Here is a 23462-nt window from a genome sequence, read left to right as displayed (position 1 = left end):
TCCGCTGAAACACCTGGTATAATAGAATTAGGTATCCGTGTGGATTTTTCATTTTCATTTACCGCTGCACATTCAAGAGCTTCATTTCTTTATTTTATCTTTTCTCTCTTGTTTCCTACCATAAGCGCCATTTACTAAAAAGATTTTACTCTAACCTAACTTACTACCCTAGTATCTTCTTATCCTCTCTTTTGGCACACAAATCCCGTTATTAACTGTGTCAATCTGTCTTTCCTGAGTTGCTTTTTCTTTCCGTTCATGTTTTGGCTCGTGCATGCGAAAAAAACAACATTACATTGGCTCCAAGAAAGAGTGCTCACCATCAGGTGAGTTAAAACTGCAAGATTATCCTGATAATCAATAATGAAATCATAGTAAGGTTGTCTTGCCATCTTTCACTACATTGTCGATGACGCGGACGACAAGTACTTAAAATTATACAAAACATTGCATTGACCGACGTTAAAGGCTCGACGGAGTAACTTACTGCCTGGTCCCGGGTATTCATCGCCGATTAGAATACAGTTATCGCTAGCGTACAAGATGGAGTACGTTGGCTTATAATCTGGTGGCCGCTTTCCCCTACCTGAAAAAAATGGGGGTGGGGGTGGGGGAGGAGTCAACGTGTCTTGAAACTGGTTACACGAGTGAAAGCTCTGTTAAGCATGGTACGCACTGTGTCATAATAAATATCAAGGTCAAAGTCAACGTCAGGTACCCAATGGTACCCGGATGGTATAAAAATAATAATAATTGGTTTTTTGGGGAAAGGAAATGGCGCAGTATCTGTCTCATATATCTTTGGACACCTGAACCGCGCCGTAAGGGAAGGGATAAAGGAGGGAGTGAAAGAAGGAAGAATAGGTGCCGTAGTGGAGGGTTCCGGAATAATTTCGACCACCTGGGGATCTTTAACGTGCACTGACATCGCACAGCACACGGGCGCCTTAGCGTTTTTCCTCCATAAAAACGCAGCCGCCGCGGTCGGGTTCGAGCCCGGGAACTCCGGATCAGTAGTCGAGCGCCCTAACCACTGAGCCACCGCGGCGGGGCCCGGATGGTATGCAGTCGTCCTCCGGTGCATTGCTTGGCTGTAACGCAGGATGGCTTGCGTCAGTTCCGCCATGAGCGTTGTTCCTCTCATGGTCATACTACCATACCACGTTGTCATACTGCCACAGCTTAGGTCATACCACCACGCAGTTAAATTGAGTTTGACCTTGTGAGGAATTGAAGGCCATTGTCTCATTCACATCGATATCGGAAGTTGTACTCCAGAAGTAGAGCTCTCGCTCTTTATATCGGTGCCGACCTTATGCCTCCAAGAGCAGCAGTGGAGACTCGCTATGCTTAGTGCAATGGAGACTCGCTATGCATGGTACTCGAATATGGTCGTGCAGATTACAATAATTAAAGAAATGTCGTTTCAGAAATGACACCAGCTGCTTTCATAGTGCTGCTCAACGGACAGGGTGCCATCTAAAGATCATTCGCAGTGAGCACGAACTGAACCAGATAAGTTTTAATTTTTAAAACTCATGCAACCTATGGCGCCTATGCAACATGAACTGGCGGGAACGTTGGTCAGACATTATCTGCACTGCAACAGCGCAACGGCAGAGGCCAAAGACAGAGCTGCATCTCAACGCTGAGTCTCAGCCCTTCTCTTCTTTTGGCCTCTTGTCGTTGCGCTCTTGCAGTACAAAAATATGGATACTAGCAGACTACAGAAAAGGTGTTATTATAGAGCGCTTACTCAAAAACATTTGTGTGACGCAAAGACGCTAGAAAATATTTTTTTTTCGTCTAAGATACCAGCAAAGCCAGCAGAGCAACCCAACTGAGATTAGACGCAAAAAGCGGAGAAAGTGGTATTCGTAGATACTTAACAGCAAAAATAATCTAATGCAGTATGTACTAAAAAATTCTGGACAGGCATGTTTTCCTCAATGAAGTTGTGCATGAACGAAACTTTAACGCTTCTAGCGTTAAATTCCCCATGTCGCAGAAAAAAAAAACGGCGTTGTCGTTGACCGGTGGCGTGGCCGAAAAGGGCGTAATCGACAGAGCCGTGTCGTCACTACCACAAACTCGCGGGTAATTCAAAAACCTCAGAGCGATCACACTCTTGCTTCCCGTAGACCGCTCGGTGGCTGTGCCACAACACGTTTGCATAACCCACTTGTCTTCGCCATGCAGGTGCACTCGCCCTCTATCATCTGGCTCATGCTGAATGCTGTCTTTTGCGCTACCTGGGCGACCGCGATTGAGCGTGCGCCGTTGCGCGGCGCGGCTGACGGAAGGACATTGTGTGCAGCAACTACCAACCCGCCGATTCAAGTCAACTTGACACTCAGCGCAGACTGGGAGGCCCCATCGTCAGCAACAACACTCACCGTGCCATCTATAAAGGAGCAGCGACCACCCACCGCACCCTGTGGGCTCGGTGGCTGTGCCACAACACGTTTGCATAACCCACTTGTCTTCGCCATGCAGGTTGGTAACCATCGAACTCTATTCACACACAAAAAAAACAGCAACTACTTTTTGGTACAGCTTCCGAGCCCCCAGTCTCGCCTTGCTACCTGTATCGAGTGCTTTCATGTTGTTCGGTCCCTATTACTGATGTGCGGTGACATTGAGAGCAACCCCGGCCCCGACAAGCTAGACGTAATCCTTGGCGAACTAAAAAAGATGTCTACTGGCCAGACAGAATTGGTTAAGGAAGTGCAAGAGCTTAAGGGCCAACTGCTCTCAATAGACCTGAAAATGACTAATCTAACTACGCGTCTCAGCGCCTTAGAAACTCACTACGAAAGTCTGTCTACACTCCGCAATGATCTGGAGGGGATTCAGGCCACTTCGGCTGCAACGTCTCGTTTAGTTGGTGTGCTGGAAGCTCGTCTAGATGACGCAGAGAATCGCTCTCGGCGCAATAACCTACTTTTCTATGGTTTACCCGATACCAACCCCACCGAAACGTATTCGCTTACAGAAGACTTGATCATTCGTCACTGCTCTGACCACCTGGACACCCAGTTGAGCCCTAACGACATTGAAAACGCCCATCGCCTCGGACGACACTCTAAGAACAGGAAACGCCCAATTATCGTTAAGTTTACATCCTTTAAAACTAAAGAATCAATTCAATTCAAAGGTACAGACTACAGCGTAGGTGAAGACTTTTCGCGCCGCGTTCGAAACTGCCGGAAACATCTTGTCACTTTTACCAGGGCGAAGTCCGTGCATTTTCCCCTGAGATTTAAAACTTTGCATATTGGCCGCAAACGTTACGTTTTCGATGAACTTTCAGAATCTGTAAGAGAAATAATCAGCTCATCCTTGCCGATCAGCTCATCCCCCACCTACGCCATGCGCCAACGTTTCACTATCAGTAATCTTTACTAACGTTCGCAGCTTCCTGCCGAAACCCGATATCGTATCGAACCTTGTAACTTCGTCAGGCAGCAATCTACTTATATTGACCAAAACGTGGCTGAACAGCGATATCACTGACTCAGAAATTCTATTTGACCTGCCCAACTTTAATCTTTTTCGCGCTGATCGCAACTAATCTCGTGGGGGAGGAGTCCTAATTGCAGTCAGCGAACAATTGTCTTGTTCTGCCATTGATATCGCGTCAGACTTAGAAATGCTGTGGATTATGTGCCGCGCCTCACCTCTGACGTTATTAATTGGTGTGTGTTATAGGCCGCCTCGCAAAAGTCCCGACTTTCCCCGCAAGCTTCACAATGTTCTGAACAAACTAGTATCAAAGCACCCTAAAGCACACATCCTACTATTTGGGGACTTCAATTACCCCAATATCGACTGGAGTAACCAACCTCAGCCCATAGTTAGTCAAGAAGAGCCGAATGACCTCATTGACGTTTGCCTTAATTTTAACTTGACCCAAGTTGTATCGGAACCGACACGCGTCGCAGGGGAAGCAGCGAACACTCTGGATCTCATACTGACCACTCATCCAGACAGTCTTAATTTCATTACAGGCCTCCGAGAAATCAGCGACCATAAAGTAATCCATGCCGCATTTAACTTCTCACCTGAATTAAGACAAACTTCCCAGAAAACTATTAGGCTCTACGATAAGGTCATAACCAGAAGTGTAAATGAGAACTGGACCCTTTTCAAACATAAAGTTATCGAACTAACAAATAAATATATTCCGTCATGCAGTTTACGAAAGAGTAATCAGAAACCCTGCTTCACAAAGACACTGAAAAGGCTCGAAAACAAGAAAAAACGCGCATTTCGTACAGCGAAACGCCACGCAAACCCCCACGCATGGGAAAAATATTATGAAGCTGAGAACGCATACTTGGCCGAGATTGGAAGTGCTAAGCGTTCATATTTCGAAGTAGTACTACCAAAAATGATAGTTGATAACCCCAAGAAATTCTGGAAGGTGATAAACCCGAAGGAATCGCGCGCTATCACCCTCACTAACAATGCTGGTGAAATCGTGGCTGATTCCGACTGTGCAGACATCTTTAACTCTGCATTTTCATCTGTTTTCACCGACGAATCCCAAGCACCAATTCTACATTACCACTTATTATTACTACAGCCATGGACGCCATAACTTTCAGCAGTAGTGGAAGTTCGTGCATAATAGATAAAATAAAACATTCATCTGCCGCAGGCATAGATGACATCAATCCAAAAATTTTGAAAAACGCTAAGCCATCCTGTTCCAGTATTTTCTGTTTATTGTTTTCGCAATCACTCTTCGAAGGAACCATTCCAGAAGACTGGAAAGTGGGGAAGGTCGTTCCCGTGCACAAAACAGGTAATACTGATTCACCTCTTAATTATCGGCCCATTTCATTAACAAGTATTCCCTGCAACATCATGGAACACGTAATTTACTCCCAAATCATGCAATTCTTAGATTCCAATAACTTCTTTCATCCGTCACAGCATGGTTTTCGTAAGGGTTTTTTGTGCGAGACTCAACTAGCCATTTTTCTTCATGACATTCACGCCAACCTTGATATTAATCTGCAAACTTACGCCATCTTCTTAGACTTCGCTAAGGCATTCGATATAGTACCTCATCAACACTTGCTTCCTAAACTTTCCCAGTTAAACCTACATCCAAACATCATCGCGTGGATTAACGAATTCCTCACGCATCGCTCTCAGTCTGTCTACATTAATAACCAATCCTCCAACCCGCTCCCAGTCACCTCTGGCGTCCCGCAGGGTTCCGTCCTTGGTCCCTTGTTATTCCTCATTTACATTAACGACTTACCCCAGCGCGTATCTTGCAATATCCGCTTGTTCGCTGACGATTGCGTTATTTATCGTTCGGTAACTAACCCTTCTGACCAAGAATCCCTTCAAGCAAACCTAAACCTCGTACTAAACTGGTGTTCGCAGTGGATGATGACACTCAACCCTAACAAATGTAAGTACATGTCTTTTCACCGCCGTCGCAACCCTTTTGTTTTTGAATATTCTGTTTCTAACTGCCCTGTTGCCTCGTCCAGTCTTACAAATACTTAGGTATCACCATTTCTGATGATTTATCTTGGCGACTGCACGTAACTAATCTGATATCATCAGCTAATAAAACATTAGGTTTCTTAAAACGTCACCTGAGGGAAGCCCCTCAACACGTCAGACTACAAGCATACATCTCACTTATCAGAACTAAACTGGAATACGCATCGCCCATCTGGAACCCTCATCAAGCATATTTAACAAATGCCATCGAAGCTGTACAAAACCGAGCTACCAGATTTATTCACTCTTCATACTCATACGACGTTAGCATATCATCTCTAAAATTACAATCAAGTTTGTGTGATCTTTCTGCTCGCCGTCGCATTGCCAGTCTTGTTTTGTATCACAAGTTTTTTTATTCGCCCCTAAGACAAGAACCATACATCTGCGCACCCCCACCACGCAGATCCCATCGCATCGGTCACCCTCTTCAAGTTTTGCGTCCACGAGCCCGTTCTACTACCTTCATGAACTCATTTTTTTCACGAACAGCAACTGACTGGAACGGCCTTCCCCACCATGTCGCTGCCATAACCTGTCCATCCACATTTTCGACTTCTGTGATCGCCTGCATCTTGTAAACCCCACCCCTTATGTAACACCCCGAAAGGGGTCTTTAAGGAAAATAAAGTGATGTGGTGTGAATCTGTCTCCGCCTGACGGATGAGGAGTCTTTGCTGATCTGGGTCGTGGCTCCGGATCAGCTCTTCCCAGGTGGCAAGGTCTGGGATGCTTTGTGATTTAGCCCCAGGAGAATCCTGACACTCCGGTGCTGATAGCCGGCTGGGAGGCACCCCCTCACAATTGCTGCGCCCAGACCGTGAGGCCCCATGATGACGGGAATAGAGTTCATTCATTCATTCATTCATTCTGCTTTCTCGTATGTACAGGGTTTTTCACCTAAGACCTTACACAATTTAAAAAAACAGGCTTTTTTAATAAGAAGAACGCTTTTTTCAGCATAGCATTGTCAACGCTGTAGTACATGAGAATACAGCCAAAACGGGCTAACTAGCAGGCTGTTTAACTAATATTGAATGGAATATTGAATCTTTAACTATCACTGTTAGGTTGCTTAATTATTGAGAGGCGTGTAGCTCACCGTAAGTAATGTCCATATCAGTTTTTAGAAATTCGAAAGCAGGTTTGTCATCGGCGCTGTGACCGAACTAATATTGGCTAAATCGCGACAACATACACGCGCTTTTGTGAAGCTTGCGGGCAAAGCCATCTTTTCAGTGCCCGTTCGAGATAGCCAAAATTTGTTGGGCCGCAGTACCGGATCTAGTATGTTCCCGCCTGTGTCGTGCACTGCCGTTATGAAGGCCGGATTCATGCGGGTCTAGAAATTGACGCCACCGTGGCCATCCAGTAAATACATGGCTTCATTTTTTTTTTGGACATCGGCGGATCGCGAATCACTTGAACAAGAAGTAGAAAATACTTACCTTCAGCCGCTACATCAATGTATGCTTCATCTCCCCTCGCTGAGTACCTCAATTTGAGCTGAAGATCGTATGATCTGCAAGATAATTTTACACGCACTGTAGGCCTTTCAAGCATGTTCCTGCCAGTAAAATAACCTGTTTGAAGTTTGCAAACTAACACGATGAGCCTCATTTTGAATGAAATTAAGCAAAGCCCAAAGGTGAGCGAGTTGGATAACGTTCATGATAAAAAAAAATAGCCAAAAGGAACACGAGGGATGGAAAGGGAAGGACGCAGACAAGAGCTAACTCGCAAGTGGGGTTTATTACTGAAACACGCAATTTATACGAGCGACTTTGAAAACACATAAAACAAGCAGCGCCCCCCTCCCCCTCCTCGGAACCAGCCCAAGTCAAAGGGAAATTACGGAGGCATACGTGAGGTTATGGAGGCATACCATAGTATAAGGAAATGTCAAAATTTCTAAGTCAGCGAGCCCTCTGTTACCATGGCAGGCTGTGAAATTGAATTTTTAGTCTCCGTATTGCATTGATATCCTTTTTCGATAACGGGTCTTTGTTTTTTTTTTTTTTTTGCTGAAATGATTCTTCTCTAGCGATGAGTGGCTTACAATTCCTTTTTTCCCTTTGACTTCCGAGGAGGGGGGAGAGGGAGGGGGCAGCTTGTTTTTTTTCAGTGTGACTTGCATAAATTGCGCGTTTCAGCAATAAACCCCAGTTGCGAGTTAGCGCTTGTCTGTGCCGTTCCATTTCCGCCTCTCAGGTGGTTCCTTTTGCACTATTTCTTCATCATGAACGTTGTAAATGATTCGCTTCGCTTCCATCTTATTTGGATGTGACATCAGTAAGGGCGTATGCAATTGTACTTGGAAGGGAACAGTACGATTCACAGCTTCGAATAAGCAGTTCAGAGTCACAACCACTGAAAAGGCGCGGCGGCACCGCTCAGATTTTGAAGCGAAGCCTCATGCGAAGACATGCCTAAAATATGGGAAATATATTTTGAGTTATTTTAACAAACATAGAATACTTGTCTTGCTATCCAAAGTAATTGTGAGTATATAATGCTTCAATGAATGTCAGTTACAGCACTGCACGAATTTCAGGACCGAATTGAGGAAACAGGATGCCAAACTGACAGTGCTTAGCGCAACTGTTTTACTTAGCTTATTCCTGCGAAAATCTCCCCTTCCAACTGCACCTTAACCTTATAGCACGGTGGAAAGTACGCGATAAAGTCAAGACGGTGCAGATGCGGCCGCTGGTTAAGATTCCTTTTAACCATAACGGATGCAAGGGAACTATGTGGGCCAATTTCCCTAGCTTCTGGCACTGTGAGAGAAATTTTTCTCCGTGTGACACGTTCGCTTAACAAGCAGGGTACACTCAGCAATGTGCGAGAGCCCGCTTTGGCAAACTTGGAAGTCTGTACAGGTCTTTGGGTATGTTATCTTCGTAATTTAACTGGCAAGCTTTGCTGGTCAGGTTGAAAACAAATCAGGCGAAGCACAAGCACACGAAACTCTCTGAAAGGCGGGGCAGTAGGTGCAAACTTTTGGAGAAGATAAACCAGGTGAAGGGTCCAGCAAGAATGAACTTGAGAGTGCACTTAAGCTTCCCCTTAAGGAAGGACGTGACAACATTAATCGGTCCTGTCAGAAGCCTGGGTTCTTTGGGCATTACATTGTAGACATGGTCACTTCACACAACGCTTAAAATAAGAGCACTATGCGATGGGGTTAGATACCGTCCCGCGCTAGTACTTCTTCTATATCGCGTAGTTTCTGCCGCAACATCATCATCATCATTATCAACAGTCTGGTCATCATGACTACATGTAGGCGCGTAGACCTGCACCACCTGCAGCTTTTACCTCTTATTAAGCCTAATTACGATTAAGCCTACATGCCCATATATGAGGAATAGAACGCAGGAAGTCCTAATACCGCTTTTGGCGCAGTGGTAGTGCAGCTATGCGATGCGCAATTGTGAGATCACAGCGAGCAACCTCCCAACATCACCAACCATTCGTTAGAAAGAGGCCAACAATTACAGAAATAGAGAGAGGAACTTCCTCATGTCCTCTGAGGCCCTGAACGTCACCCACGGGGGTTTAGTGTTGCGTTGTGGAACTTGCGCTGTTTTCTTTCTGACGCATCACGTCTGCTCGTCCAGAGAGGCGAAAGACACCACCCGCACACTTCTCAAAGAAATAGGAAGAGACTTGCGCTCGTCGTCGGCGGCCAATGGGCAGCTCCTTCCCTACTGACACTTTCTCCCGGTCTTCACCCGCCTAGAACATTTCTTCTAAGGTAAACACGATTTTACAGTAACTGAGAGGTTTCATACCCGTCCGGCTCACGGTACACAGCCTTATACCGCCTCCGTACAGGATTAGACGGATCCGGTTTAGCTCTCACATCTGAGTTCGGAAAGCAGCATAGGTAAATGCCCAATATTGGGAATGGGTGGTTTTACACTGGTCCTTTGTAGGACCAGTGTTTGCCAATACATTTCCAAACATTGGGCCAATTACCTCTGCTGCTTGCGCCGGCTTAGCTCTCACATCTGAGAGACCGGAACTATATGCAGTACGAACAGGTTTAATCGGGTACGCTTTAACGCTGCGTCTGCTATGCAGTGACAGAGGATTTTACGCGAACGAAGAAGTTTGATACCGGTACGGGTTGATACCCAGTCGATGCAAACTTTAGAAGCGATTCCGGATTAGTGGTCATAACGGTGAGACCGTTACTGTTCGGAGCATGCGCAGGTTTAACCTGGCGCAGCTTAACGCTCATTCAGGAGATAATAGAAATGACGAAGCTTATTCAGGTTTAACAGCATCTTCAATAGCTGTCATGCTCTAAAAACCTGGCTGGGACTTGATGAACACAGAGTAAATGATTCACACAAAAAAGATGTACATAGCGAATTCATTTTCTTATTTACTCTAACTTGAGTGTGAAGGAACCTCTTCCCCTCTCGTCACCTGTCACTTCGTAGCGACTCGAGGTCTCTTCCTCTCTCTACTTCCCCCTGTCCTCTCACTTGGCCTCTCTCCTCTCTTTTCCATCTCGCCCTTTTCCTCTCCTCACTTCGTTTCCTTTCTCTGAGGCCCCACATGCTGCCGCCAATGCCGGGCATTTTTGCGTTAAGGGGTTCTGATGCTAACACTTCGTAATTGTCTGACTGACAATCGAACTGACGATTGAAGTACTGACAACCGAATTCCACGAGGACAGGTTCTCAGCAAGCGACGTAGTGCACGATGTAGCTATGGCGAATGCACATTCCTTCCGTGTCGGCCAAACGGAATTACGAGGGCAAAAATAGTGAAACAGTGTGAAAGAAATGGCAAGCAAAGAATGAATCTTGGATCGTAGCAGAAGAAAAGTAAAACAGATGGCTTGTCTTCCACAAGTTCCGCCGTGCTTCTTTCATTGCTGTAGTGCTTAATATGAAATGCCCATCTGTTGATCGATCAGTGCTTGCTAATGTGTTTATACCCGTAAAAGGTTTAGTCAGCAATGGATTATTGGCGCATACTGCTCAGCTGGCAGTATGTGAATGTAAATGACGTATAACGACAGCTATTTACGAGACAGATAACTCTGTGTGTAGTAAGAATTACTTGCGTTCTGAGAGAATTAGAAAACAGTGATATTCTGATACGCTTCTAGAAAAACCAACGATTATTCAGGATTTTGAGGGCACCTCCTGATAGCATGGAGGAAGCTTCAGCCGAATAACAAGGCGACAGCTAGCTACGACTGCTGTAACTACATTTGAAGAAAAAACGCACACTCCTGAAAAGTGCCGTTGTAATAGAGAAGCAAAAATACTACAGTGAGTTCCACTGCCCGCCGTGGATGAACACCGTAGATGACGTAGAACGGCATCTTAGTGATCCGATGTGGGAAGTAAACTACGTGTTTTTGATAATTTTTACACGGCTTTGTTGAGTGTTGCCTCTCCAATTCGAAACTCGGAGGTCCTAACGAGTTTCATGGCTCTTGTTACCTATTTATCATGTGATAGTTGTTCTGTTATGATGTCTTTTCACGCAGCAAAAGTTACAAGATTACAAAACATAAAACTGAGCAGGGGACAAGACACAGCTGAGAAGCAAACTGTCAGTCTTGTGAAAAGAAGAAAAAAAAAGAACAAGAACAATGAACGCCACTTTTCACGCATACAAAGATTATAGGCCGTGCAAGGGACAAAAAGGCACGTGTCATTGAAGCGTTGCACATTGTAAGCTATGGGCCCGAGAAGTGTGTTAGTGAGGCATCTATACACCTGTATAAGAAAGAGCTTCACTTTATTGGTTTGATAAGATGATTTCGTTGGGTTTGGTCGGGATCGATAGAGGCGAAACGCAAAGGCGCCCGTGTGCTGTGCGATGTCAGTGCACGTTAAATATCCCCAGGTGGTCGAAATTATTCCGGAGCCCTCCACTACGGCACCTCTTTCTTCCTTCCTTCTCTCAGTCCGTCCTTTATCCCTTTTCTTAAGGCGCGGTTCAGGTGCCTGCCGAGATGTGAGACAGACACTGTTCCATTTCCTTTCCCAAAGAACCAGTTCTACAATTGTTCCCGTTTTTCTCAAAACTCAATAGAAGGAATTGATATTCACTGTGCACGTTATCTACCCGACATGCAGGGTTTTTCCCCTATGAATTTACACGATTTCAAAAAATAGGCTTTTTGAATTAGAACAGCGCCTTCTTCTTTCGGTATAGCATTGTCAGCGGAGTACATCAGCATACAGCCAAGACGTGCTAACTGGCAGGCTGGTTAAGTATTACTGAGTACTCAACATTTTACCTGTTATTGTTCTGCTTTTCAATTCTTGAGAGGTGTCTAGCCCACGGTAAGTACTATGCATATCAGTTTTTAGAATTTTTAAAACGCGGTTACCATCGGCGCTGTGGCACAATAGATATTGGTACTTCAGCGAGTTACGTGCACTGAAGAGGTTGCTTTGCCGGCAGGATTCTCGGAAGCGCATGTATTTTTGCGGGATGAAGCCAATATTTGTAGGACACAGCGCCAAAGGTAATGACATTTTCGAAATTTTAAATACTGATATTGATATCCAAGCTGAAGGCATGGCATGCGATGAACGCAATGCCTTAGGCCTAAATTGGGGCCCTATTGAAATGGTTTGGTCATATGATTAATGAGCTCTAGAATTTATCTCACCGTATGTCAGGAGCGAAATTCAAAACAGTGTGTCCCGCTCTCGTTTCTACCTTATATCTGTTGTCTTTATACTCACTGAAGGAAGGTTTAAAGTAAGTCAAATGGCACCTGCAATCATACTACGTACCTGGATATTTTCCCGGTCTGTAAGGGAAAGAAAATACATATTTATATTTAGTACTGCCCGCCTGTTATGCATGGAAGCAAGCTTTAAAAACCTATATTGTGATGAATCTTTGTACTATTTGTTTTTTGCTCTCTAAGCCGCGGGCATTCGGCTTTATTATTTGCTTGTGGCGCGGGATGCGACCAGACTTATATTGAATGATTGCAGCCACGCGCAACTGCTTCAACATTGCTCCAGATTGCCGTAGTTGCGTTGGCGCCCTATTTCGATGGTTCCCTGCGAGCTTTCAATTGAGCGCAGACAAGAGCGGCCAACGTTTTTAGACAACCACCGAGCATGCTTGTTAGTATCGCCGCCGCCGAGTCATTCAGTTCTTTGTGTACGCAACTCAGCCGCGTAAAGGGTTCCTCTCGGAGGCATTTTCAATGTCTTTCTGGCTACCGGAGTGCCGTTACCGCGACGTAACATTATTGCATCAAAGCTTTATAATGTTTGTTCATGCTGAATGCCGCCAGCACACGGCTTTATCGCCTTATTTGTGATACAAGACGCGACCATATTTATCTAAAAAAATTACAGCCAGGCGGAAGCGATTCTTCGTTGTTCCAGGTGCTGACTTCGGGAAAAGGCCCAGAAGATCCAAGCCGGTATGCTTGAAGGGCCATCACGGGGGTTCAGTGAGGTTCAGGAATCCTGGTGGCCGCGTCGGAGGCGTGTTTCGTCGCTGACAATATCGGCAGGTTTTCACGTAACGTACGACATCGGAGGATAGTCGTGGCCAGTAATTCTTGTCTCGAATGCGGTGGAGGGTACCGGAATATCTGAGATGCCCAGCTGTCGGCTCGCCGTGTGCAGCCTGTAGGGTTTTTTCGCGAAGACTTGCAGGTATAACCGAAGATAAGTGATTTTGCACGCAGAACGAAGACAATCTCCAATTGAACGAGGTGAGAAGTGTAGAAACGTTGCCTTCCAAGTACTCGATGAGGTGTTGGAGATTGCAGTCCGAGCGTTGCTGCTCCGCGAAAGTGCTTGAGCCCATCGGTATGAGGAAGGCGTCCTCATCGTCTTGCGGCGATGTCTCTGCAGGTGCTCGTGAAAGGCAGTTGGCGTCAGAGTGCCTGTGCCCAGACTTATAAATGACGATGACGTCAAACACTGGGAGTCGTAAGCTCCATCGAGCGAAACAGCCAGACGGGTCCTTCAAGTTGGCGAGCCAGCACAGCGCTTGACGGTCTGTCACAACTTTGCAAAACCTGCTGTTGAAGTACGGGCGGAATTTCTACGTGGCTCACACGATCGCAAGCCGCTCCTCCTCTGTCGTCGAATAATTGGCTTCTGCTTTTGATAAAGAGCGGCTGGAGTACGCTGTTACTCTCTCGCGGCCTTACTGCTTCTGGGCGAGAAAGGCGCCTAGATCCACGCTGCTTGCGTCTGCATGAATTTTAGTTTAGGCGTGTTCGTCGATGTGTCCAGCCACGGGCGATGACTACAAGCAATGCTTGCGTTTTTGGAATGCCTTAGGGTGTGGTGCTTTCCACTGGAATGGCACATCCGGCTTGGTTAGCTGCGTTAAGGGTTCGGCAATGCGTGAGAAGTGCTTTACAAATTGTCCAAAATACGCGCACATGCCCAGGAATCGGCTTTCTTGTCGATCGGCTGTGGAAAGTGTGCTATAGCGACAGTGCTATGGAGATCCGGTTGTATACCATCGGGGTTTACCATGTGGCTTAAAAAAACCAGCTGCTCCTAAATGAAATGGCACTTTTCTGGCTTCAGCCTTAGCCCTGATGACTTGATTGACTATAGCGCGATTCGAAGCCTTTTTATATGATCGTCAAAGGTCGAGGAGATCACGACGACGTCATCTAAGTCTACGAAACAAATTTCCCTCTTGAGGCCAGCTAATACTGTTTGTTACACACTGGAATGTTGCTGGCGCAGAACAAAGGCTCAAATGGCCCTACCTTTACCTCGTGGAGGTCATCGGGCATTATGAAGGTGGTCTTCTCAAGGTCCCTATCACTGACCTCGATTTGCCAGTACTCGCTCTTAAGGTCCAAAGAGGAGAATTATATGGCGCGCAGGGGCAGTCTAGGGTAGCGTGGATTCGGGTAAGCTGTTAGACATCTTTCTTGGTTACGTTGTTCAATCGAGACAAAACCGGAGATCACATCCTTCTTCACAAGGCCGACCGTTGCTGCATAGGGGTTCTTCAATGGCTGGATGACATCGTCGCTCAGCATTTTCTCAACTTGGTAGGGGCTTTGGCGGAAAGGTCGGGAGTACTGCCGGTTGGTTGCAGCGTTTTTCGGATGACGAGAAGCACTCGCTGTAGCTTCGAAGCAGACTGTAGATCTGGTCTTGTCTCTTCTCAGACATGCCTGGGTTTATATAAGAGACAGGTGTGTGATGCTCTCTACATGAATCTTCTGGGATTCGATCGGACTGGGCGAAGGCATCGCGAACGTTAGATAGTAGTTCTAAGAAAGCAATCGTCCTTACTCAGTTGACGTGTCTCTAATCGGCGCCTAAAGTCGTCAGCAGCCCTTCAGCTTGGCAATTGCTGAAATGTGCGATGCACCTTGCGATGCCGGTTTCTCTCTCCAGAATCAACTCCGTGCTCTGCTCCACTCAATTATGGCTTCGATGTTTTTGGTTTCCCTGGCACTTACGGTGACCATGACGATCGAGTGGAGTGGGACGCTCACTTGTTTATCCAGGACACTCGGGGCAAGGTGATGTTCTAGGGTTGACATCGAAGGAATGGCTTCGTCTGTCGAAAGCGTGATGATCTTGGACCGAAGGTCGATGATCGCCTGATGTTCATTTAGAAGATCCATGCCCGATATTTTATGTCGCGGGAACATTCCCGCAGCACTACGAAGGTCGCAGAATAGGCATGTCTGTTGGCGATTACTCGCGCTGTGCCTCGTCCCGATGGCATAATAAGAGGACGGTGCGGTGCGAATTTGTATGCCGTCACAAGCAGTCGTGACTTTCTTCAGCTGCGCAGTGAACGTTTCATTCATGCAGCACGGCCAACGTTCCATTCCATGTGCTGATGTGTCAACTAGAGCGGTAGCTTAGCTGCTGTCGATAGCCACTTCCAAGTCGGATGTCCTGGTTCTTGCTCTGCACGCTCTCTGGCGTGGGGTCACGGCTTCTTCGTGTTTGTGAATTGCGGGTAGAGCGGATCGTCGAAGCTTTTCTGAGTGGCGGCGTCATTCTGAAGGCGGTTTGCGTCGAGCTCGAGGTTGTCGGTCGTCGTATTGGGGCGGCCTCTAAATGCGGTTTGGTCGGTGAAGGGTGTTCGGTAGTCCGCTCGTGAGCAATCTCACCTCCAGAGGTTGCTTTCTTTAGTTTCCCCTAGGACTGAGTGAAAAGCTTTTGCGCCGCTACTTCGGCCCTTACAAGAACGTTCGTCGATTAGAAGAACTTGACTACGATGTAGACCCCGACCAGGCGAAAAAATCAGTGTCGCCACGCACGCCAGAAGTAGTACTTATTGTGTGCTACCTAAAGCCTTATTGTATGCTCTAAAGGACTCCGTGTTCACATTCTCAGTGATTATTTTGGAGCGAAAACCTTCACTTCTCGCATGCAAACCTTAAGGTCAAATGGCGCTTGGATTTCACCTCTAGCTGGAGGCTCGCCGCATGTGTGGCTGTAACTTCATACCACGTGACTTGTCGCAGCTGTTACCGCTCGTTCCGCCGCTGCACCAACCTCCGCTCCAACCGCTCGGTCACGCCAGTTGTGTCACGTGACTAACCACATGATTCGCTCTTGTTGACTAAAAGGCCAGAGCTCGCCGAATGAGCGGTAGATTCCTGGCCTTACGCGGCTGAGATCTAGAGGCTCTCATTCATGTGGCGACGGCTCCTTGTCACCGGGGGGTATCTGTTTCTAAACCGTGACCGTAGCTTCAGATGACGCGTTTGTTGCGACGAGCGTCCTTTTTCAATCTTTCCTCTCGTATCTCCCTTAACTGTTCTACTGTCTGCACGTGTCAGCGGTTGTGGCTCAGCTTGAGCCAGTGGGCAGGCATGTGCACTGTCCATTCTCACTGCAGTCGCAACAACAACTAGCCACCGCAGAGACATGCAGCCCGAAACTGTCACCAGGACGAGTTCTTCGACTAAGCATTGGAGGCGACGGGCTGTTTCTAGCAATCCCTACGATAGAGAGCGTCATGAAGCCGCGTTGGCTAGAGATAAGTCGCGAAAGCGGGCTCGTCGAGTTGACGAAACCGATGAGGTACGTCTGGAGAAGCAGCAGCACAGGCAACAAGAGTATCTCAAGCGGGAAAGGGCAGCGGATGCTGCCAACGTCTCCGCATCTACATCGGCCACTGGTTCGGTTGCCTTTCGCCCCGTATAACCTGGTTCAGCCGAGTTGAGCCACAGCCATTTTGTTCGCATTCTAAGCATTTATTTTCGCCCACATTTATTTTCATTATAAAATATCGGTGGATGCTTCTTTAAGAACAGGTAGTGCCGCAAAGCTTTGTAATGTCTGGTGTAGGAACAGCGCTAAGAACAGGACAGAAGTCAAACATGGAAGCACAGGGACGGGCGCTGACTATCAACTGAATCTTTATTTCGGAGCACAAACATATATAAGGTGGCAGCAAGGGGGTACAATCAGGTATGCGCAGTCACATGGAAAGAGTGAATAGTCACGTCAAATAATGAATTTAGACATCTGAGGCTGAGATGGACGGAAGGGAAGAGGCCATATAACAGAAAAAAACGATAAAAAACTGCACAGTGTAGAGGGCCGTGACGCGAACTAAGAAAAAGATGAAGGATTAAACAGGATGCGGAAGTATGGCGAAAAAAATGGGTTTATAAAAGTATAAAACTCGTGGAAACGATAGTGAATGAAAAACATTAATAACAAAAATTGCTGTGTGCGGCTAAAAACATGTAAAGAGAGCGTTCAACATTTCTCAAGTTTAACAGGGGCCAAAAGTTAAAAAGACTAAAAAGTTTTTGAAGGCAGTCAACGAAAAACGCCAAAAACCAAAGCACCATGAACCCCAAAGAACAAGAGAGAGGGGGAAAAATGTCTGCTAGAACACAAATACCCTGAGTTAAGTCACCTCTCAAAAGGTATGCCCAGCTGCCTTTAAGAACATCAATTCTTTCTCAGAAAGGCAGATGGACGGAGTGCTCACACAGCAATCCTTGGCACGCCGGATTTCGATGGCTTCGATTATTTCTCTAGATAAGCGATCACATCCTTTGCCAATGATCGCGCACCCGTTTATACAGGGGTGCAGGTGTCGTTATTACACTTTTTGCAATGTTTTGCAAGGTTCCCGGTGATAGCTACCCTGCTCATATTATTGTGGTGTTCTTGTACCCTGGTGTTTATACACCTCCCCGTTTGGCCTATGTATTTCTTTCCGCAGGACAGGGGAACTGAATATACAACACCTGTGGCGCATGAAACGTGGGATAGCCATGCGTCTGCCCACAGCCACGAGGAACTCTACTACTGTTAACTCTCTTGCAGAGTGAGGAGAGCTTATGGGGTGCCGAAAACACCACGTCCGCGCCTGCACGTTTGCCAACTTTTTTCAGCCTATGGCTGACGTTGTGCAGGTAGGATATAACGACAACTTTTTTGCGGTCGTTTCCATTGGGTGCTGGTGGACGTTGTTCCCGTCGTTTCTTATTGAGGCAATCTGCTACTGCTATAATGAGCTGCAAGGGGTAGCACGCAGCATGGAGGCGCCCTATCTGTTTATGAAGACTTTCTTGAAGCAGATGGTCACAGGATTTCTGAAGGGCGTTACTGAGGCACAGGCTGATGATGCCTCGCTTTACCAACTTGGTATGGGCAGACACAAATGGAAGAAGTGGCTTTTTACCTCGCGGCTCGTAGGCCCAGCAGGTATGTGTGGCGGAAAAATGTAGCCGTAGGTCAAGAAATCTCATTGAGTTACTTTCCGGAAGTTCGGATGTCAGTGAAAGGGGATGCAAACACTGGTCAAACAGAGATAGCACATCGGGAACCGCAGTTTCGAAAGCTTCTTCGCTGCATTTTAAAAGGACGAGATAGTCATCTACAAATCTAAAGACTTTTACTACGCTCGTGCTGGGAATTCTGCTGTGCAGTAACCTGTCATAGTGGGCAAGAAACAGCTCGCTAAGGACGGGCGCGGCACATGAGCCTATACACACACCTTTCTTCTGGATATAGGTCTGGTCATTCCATGTAACAATACATAGGCCAAACGGGGAGATGTATAAACACCAGGCTACAAGAACACCACAATAATATGAGCAGGGTAGCTATCACCGCGAACCTTGCAAAACATTGCAAAAAGTGTAATAACGACACCTGCACCCCTGTATACGACGGGTGCGCGATCATTGGCAAAGGACGGGATCGCTTATCTAGAGAAATAATCGAGGCCATCGAAATCCGGCGTTCCAAGGGCTGCTGTGTGAGCACTCCGTCCATCTGCCTTTCTGAGAAAGAATTGAGGTTCTTAAAGGCAGCTGGGCATACCTTTTGAGAGGTGACTTAACTCAGGGTATTTGTGTTCTAGCAGACTTTTTTCCCCCTCTCTCTTGTTCTTTGGGGTTCATGGTGCTTTGGTTTTTGGCGTTTTTCGTTGACTGCCTTCAAAAACGTTTTAGGCTTTTTAACTTTTGGCCCCTGTTAAACTTGAGAAATGTTGAAGGCCCTCTTTACATGTTTTTAGCCGCACACAGCAATTTTTATTGTTTTTAATGTTTTTCATTCACTATCGTTTCCACGAGTTTTAAACTTTTATAAACCCATTTTTTTCGCTATACTTTCGCATCCTGTTTAATCCTTCATCTAGTTTTTCTTAGTTCACGTGACGGCCCTCTACACCGTGCAGTTTTTTATCGGTTTTAGTCTGTTATATCGCCTCTTCCCTTCCGTCCTTCTCAGCCTCAGATGTCTAAATTCATTATTTGACGTGACTATTCACTGTTTCCATGTGACCGCGCATACCTGATTGTACCCCCTTGCTGCCATCTTATATATGTTTGTGCTCCCAAATAAAGATTCAGTTGATAGTCAGCGCCCGTCCCTGTGCTTCCATGTTTGACTTCTGTCCAGTTCTTAGCGCTGTTCCTACACCATGCAATGCCAACTAGCCCGTCAACTCGCTCTCCTAAACTTAATTTCTTGTTTCTCGGGCTCTGTCGACTGTCTCATCTCGGATCCTAGTCCTCTGATCGCAGTCGCTGCTCTTGCAGTTTGCCGGTCCCGGACTTTATCCTTTTGCATCCACCACAAGTTTCTTCCCCCAGACGTTTTGGGTATGTTCGGTGGTTTCGCCTCCTCAGCCGGACACAAAAATCGAATCCTGAAGCTACTAAGGTCATCATGGCAAAGGCAATCCCGGCTCTACAAAGAAGCATTGTTTCTTCGGTTAAACTCCAGCCAAGCATCTTATGGAACAAGGAACGGATGCGCTCGGATTCTCGACAGCACGGTGGAATTTCTTTGGCATCAACATTTGCTGCAACTTCGAGCCTGGCTACCAAAGAGGCACACGGGTACCCGGAATCCTGTGCACACGGTTGGTGACGTTGACCTGCCGGACGACGTGCGCAATGTTCTCAGCCAGGGACCAAAACTCGCGGTGGAACCTAAAAAGTCACCAGTGGAACTTTTAAGCCTTGTGCGACAAGTAGGACAACGAGCTCCTGACTCCGACAAGGACCGGTGCATCTCCGAGGGCGTAGACGTCCTGGTCAAGCACAGGCCATCTCTCAAGAAGCTTCCGGTGCATCGGACCGTGTCCTTTCTTCGAAGCCACGAACTTTTCCTGGTCCCTTCTGACAAGGAAGGTGGTTTTACTGTGCTTACATCTGGAGAATACAATGCGAGAGCCACCAGTGCCCTTGAGACGGTATTTGACAGGAAGGACGTCGTCAACCTCTCCAAGGTAAAGAGACAAGCCATGCGCCTATGCAAAACCGCCAAACTTGACACGTTGGCAAGTGCCTTAAATTCTACGAGCCGTTTGACCGGAAATGCCTTCTTTTCTGCTAAAACTCATAAGACAGGTTACCGTTTTAGGGTAATAGTTTCAGAGAAAGATTCATGGCAGAAGCCAATAGCCAGCTTCATTAAAGACAGGCTAAAATTATTAACGATTGACGACCCTTTTGTGGTTGACGGTTCTGAGCAAATTATAAAATTCCAAAGCATTCATCATGATGACAACCTTAAAGGTTTCTCAATTGATATAGAAGATCTAGATTATTCATTGCCGCACCAGCAATTAATGGAATGCATCGAAGAAGCCATTGACAACCATGGCGTAGTCTGCTTCCAGAACCAAATTGGGGTTTCCGTCAATGACTTTCTGCGCATCGTGGACTTTTATTTGAAATCTTCCTTTGTTTCATGGAATGACCAGACCTATATCCAGATGAAAGGTGTGTGTATAGGCTCATGTGCCGCGCCCGTCCTTAGCAAGCTGTTTCTTGCCCACTATGACAGGTTACTGCACAGCAAAATTCCCGGCTCGAGCGTAGTAAAAGTCTTTAGATTTGTAGATGACTATCTCGTCCTTTTAAAATGCAGCGAAGAAGCTTTCGAAACTGCGGTTCCCGATGTGCTATCTCTGTTTGACCAGTGTTTACATCCCCTTTCACTGACATCCGAACTTCCGGAAAGTAACTCAATGAGATTTCTTGATGTAACAGCAGCTTGGTTTGGGCTAGTTGGTAACAGTTCTTAGAAAACATAGCGCAAAAAGGACACAGACGACACAGAAGTGGACAGGACAGGCGCTGTCCACTTCTTTGTCGTCCGTGTTCTTTTTGCGCTATGTTTTCTAAGATTTCTTGACCTACGGCTACATTTTTCCGCCACACATACCTGCGGGGCCTACGAGCCGCGAGGTAAAAAGCCACTTCTTCCATTTGCGTCTGCCCATACCAAGTTAGTAAAGCCAGGCATCATCAGCCTGTGCCTCACTAACGCCCTTCAGATATCCTGTGACCATCTGCTTCAAGAAAGTCTTCATAAACAGATAGGGCGCCTCCATGCTGCGTGCTACCCCTTGCAGCTCATTATAGCAGTAGCAGATTGCCTCAATAAGAAACGACGGGAACAACGTCCACCAGAACCCAATGGAAACGACCGCAAAAAAGTTGTCGTTATACCCTACCTGCACAACATCAGCCATAGCCTGAAAAAAGTTTGCAAACGTGCAAGCGCGGACGTGGTGTTTTCGGCACCCCATAGGCTCTCCTCACTCTGCAAGACAGTTAACAGTAGTAGAGTTCCTCGTGGCTATGGGCAGACGCGTGGCAATCCCCACGTTTCATGCGCCACAGGTGTTGTATATTCAGTTCCCCTGTCCTGCGGAAAGAAATACATAGGCGAAACGGGGAGATGTATAAACACCAGGCTACAAGAACACCACAATAATATGAGCAGGGCAGCTATCACCGGAAACCTTGCAAAACATTGCAAAAAGTGTAATAACGACACCTGCACCCCTGTATACGACGGGTGCGCGATCATTGGCAAAGGACGGGATCGCTTATCTAGAGAAATAATCGAAGCCATCGAAATCCGGCGTGCCAAGGACTGCTGTGTGAGCACTCCGTCCATCTGCCTTTCTGAGAAAGAATTGATGTTCTTAAAGGAGGCTGGGCATACCTTTTGAGAGGTGACTTTACTCAGGGTATTTGTGTTCTAGCAGACATTTTTTCCCCTCTCTCTTGTTCTTTGGGGTTCATGGTGCTTTGGTTTTTAGCGTTTTTCGTTGACTTCCTTCAAAAACTTTTTAGTCTTTTTAACTTTTGGCCCCTGTTAAACTTGAGAAATGTTGAACGCCCTCATTACAAGTTTTTAGCCGCACACAGCAATTTTTATTGTTTCTAATGTTTTTTATTCTTTCACTATCGTTTCCACGAGTTTTATACTTTTATAAACCCATTTTTTTCGCCATACTTCCGCATCCTGTTTAATCCTTCATCTTTTTCTTAGTTCGCGTGACGGCCCTCTACACTGTGCAGTTTTTTATCGGTTTTTTTTCTGTTATATCGTCTCTTTCCTTCCGTCCTTCTCAGCCTCAGATGTCTAAATTCATTATTTGACGTGACTATTCACTGTTTCCATGTGACCGCGCATACCTGATTGTACCCCTTTGCTGCCACCTTATATATGTCTGTGCTCCGAAATAAAGATTCAGTTGATAGTCAGCGCCCGTCCCTGTGCTTCCATATTTGACTTCTGTCCTGTTCTTAGCGCTGTTCCTACACCATGCAATACCAACTAGCCCGTCAACTCGCTCTCCTAAATTTGTAATGTCTATTTGTTCATGTTTAATGCGACCGGCACGCTGCTTCCCACTTTATCTGTGACGAGAGACGCGAACAGATTTATCTTGAAAGACCGCAGCCAAGCGGAAGCAATTCTACGTTGTTCCAGGCTGTTTTGGTTACTTTGCATGCCGTATCTCAAAACTTCGTTGTCAGCTATAATTTGTGCACGGCTGAAAGCGGCGGCCATTCCGTTGGACGGCAGCCGAGCAGGCTTTTTGCAACGCTGCCAACGAGTCTCTCAGTTCTTTGTAGGCGCAGGTGCGCCAAAAAACAGTTTTTTAGAAGCTTTTTTCGCTACCATCCTGAATGCCGGGCTGCCGTCACCACTACTGGACAATATATGCAAGGTTTTCGCTCAGAATTGCATGCAATAAAAGCCGTCTAAAAATGATCAAATGTTTCCTAAAGGTGTTGCTCGCCTATAGTTGAGGTCGTTTATGGCATCTCTAGGAAATGAAGAAGGCTCTTCGAAGGGTCATTTTGCTGTTATTCTCAAACCTCTAGGCATTCTAAGTTATAAAAAAAAAACGAAAATGTCGCGAATATGCAAAGACGTCAGGAAGATCAACACGGCAACGCATAGTTGGCTACCGGTGCCATGCACTGGACTTCTAAGACACTGCAGCATTCGGAGTCTTATTGAGTTTCTTTCGATAGGTCGTGAATAACAGCAAAATTTCATTTTAGAGGCGTTAAATGGAGTCACAAAAACTTTTCAAAAACAGTATTAGTTTCTCAACTTCTGTCATAGTAGTAGAGATTTTCATGTCTTTTTTTTTTTTTTGGTGAGAGGAGTCTACACACTTTGGGAAAA

General features: G+C 46.3%; 1 protein-coding gene across 14 annotated transcripts in view; it reads right to left on the bottom strand.

The window, feature by feature from the left end:
- Nucleotides 1-23462, bottom strand: part of LOC144100872 (uncharacterized) — a 44222-nt gene that overhangs the window by 3625 nt on the left and 17135 nt on the right. For 13 of the 14 annotated variants that reach the window (XM_077633765.1, XM_077633769.1, XM_077633772.1 and 10 more), the window contains 3 exons: nt 12312-12328; nt 6978-7051; nt 488-586 (listed from right to left, as the gene is read on the bottom strand). In XM_077633765.1, the coding sequence (XP_077489891.1) occupies nt 488-586; nt 6978-7051; nt 12312-12328 (190 nt within the window). Of the gene's footprint in view, nt 1-487; nt 587-6973; nt 7052-12311; nt 12329-23462 lie in introns of all 14 variants that reach the window. The other variant, XM_077633766.1, reaches the window with a different exon arrangement.

The sequence above is a fragment of the Amblyomma americanum genome, chromosome 8 (genome assembly GCF_052857255.1).
Source record: "Amblyomma americanum isolate KBUSLIRL-KWMA chromosome 8, ASM5285725v1, whole genome shotgun sequence".
Classification (NCBI taxonomy): Eukaryota; Metazoa; Arthropoda; class Arachnida; order Ixodida; family Ixodidae; genus Amblyomma; species Amblyomma americanum.
Note: the sequence above shows the minus strand (reverse complement) of the source record. Positions and strands in the feature narration are given on the sequence as shown.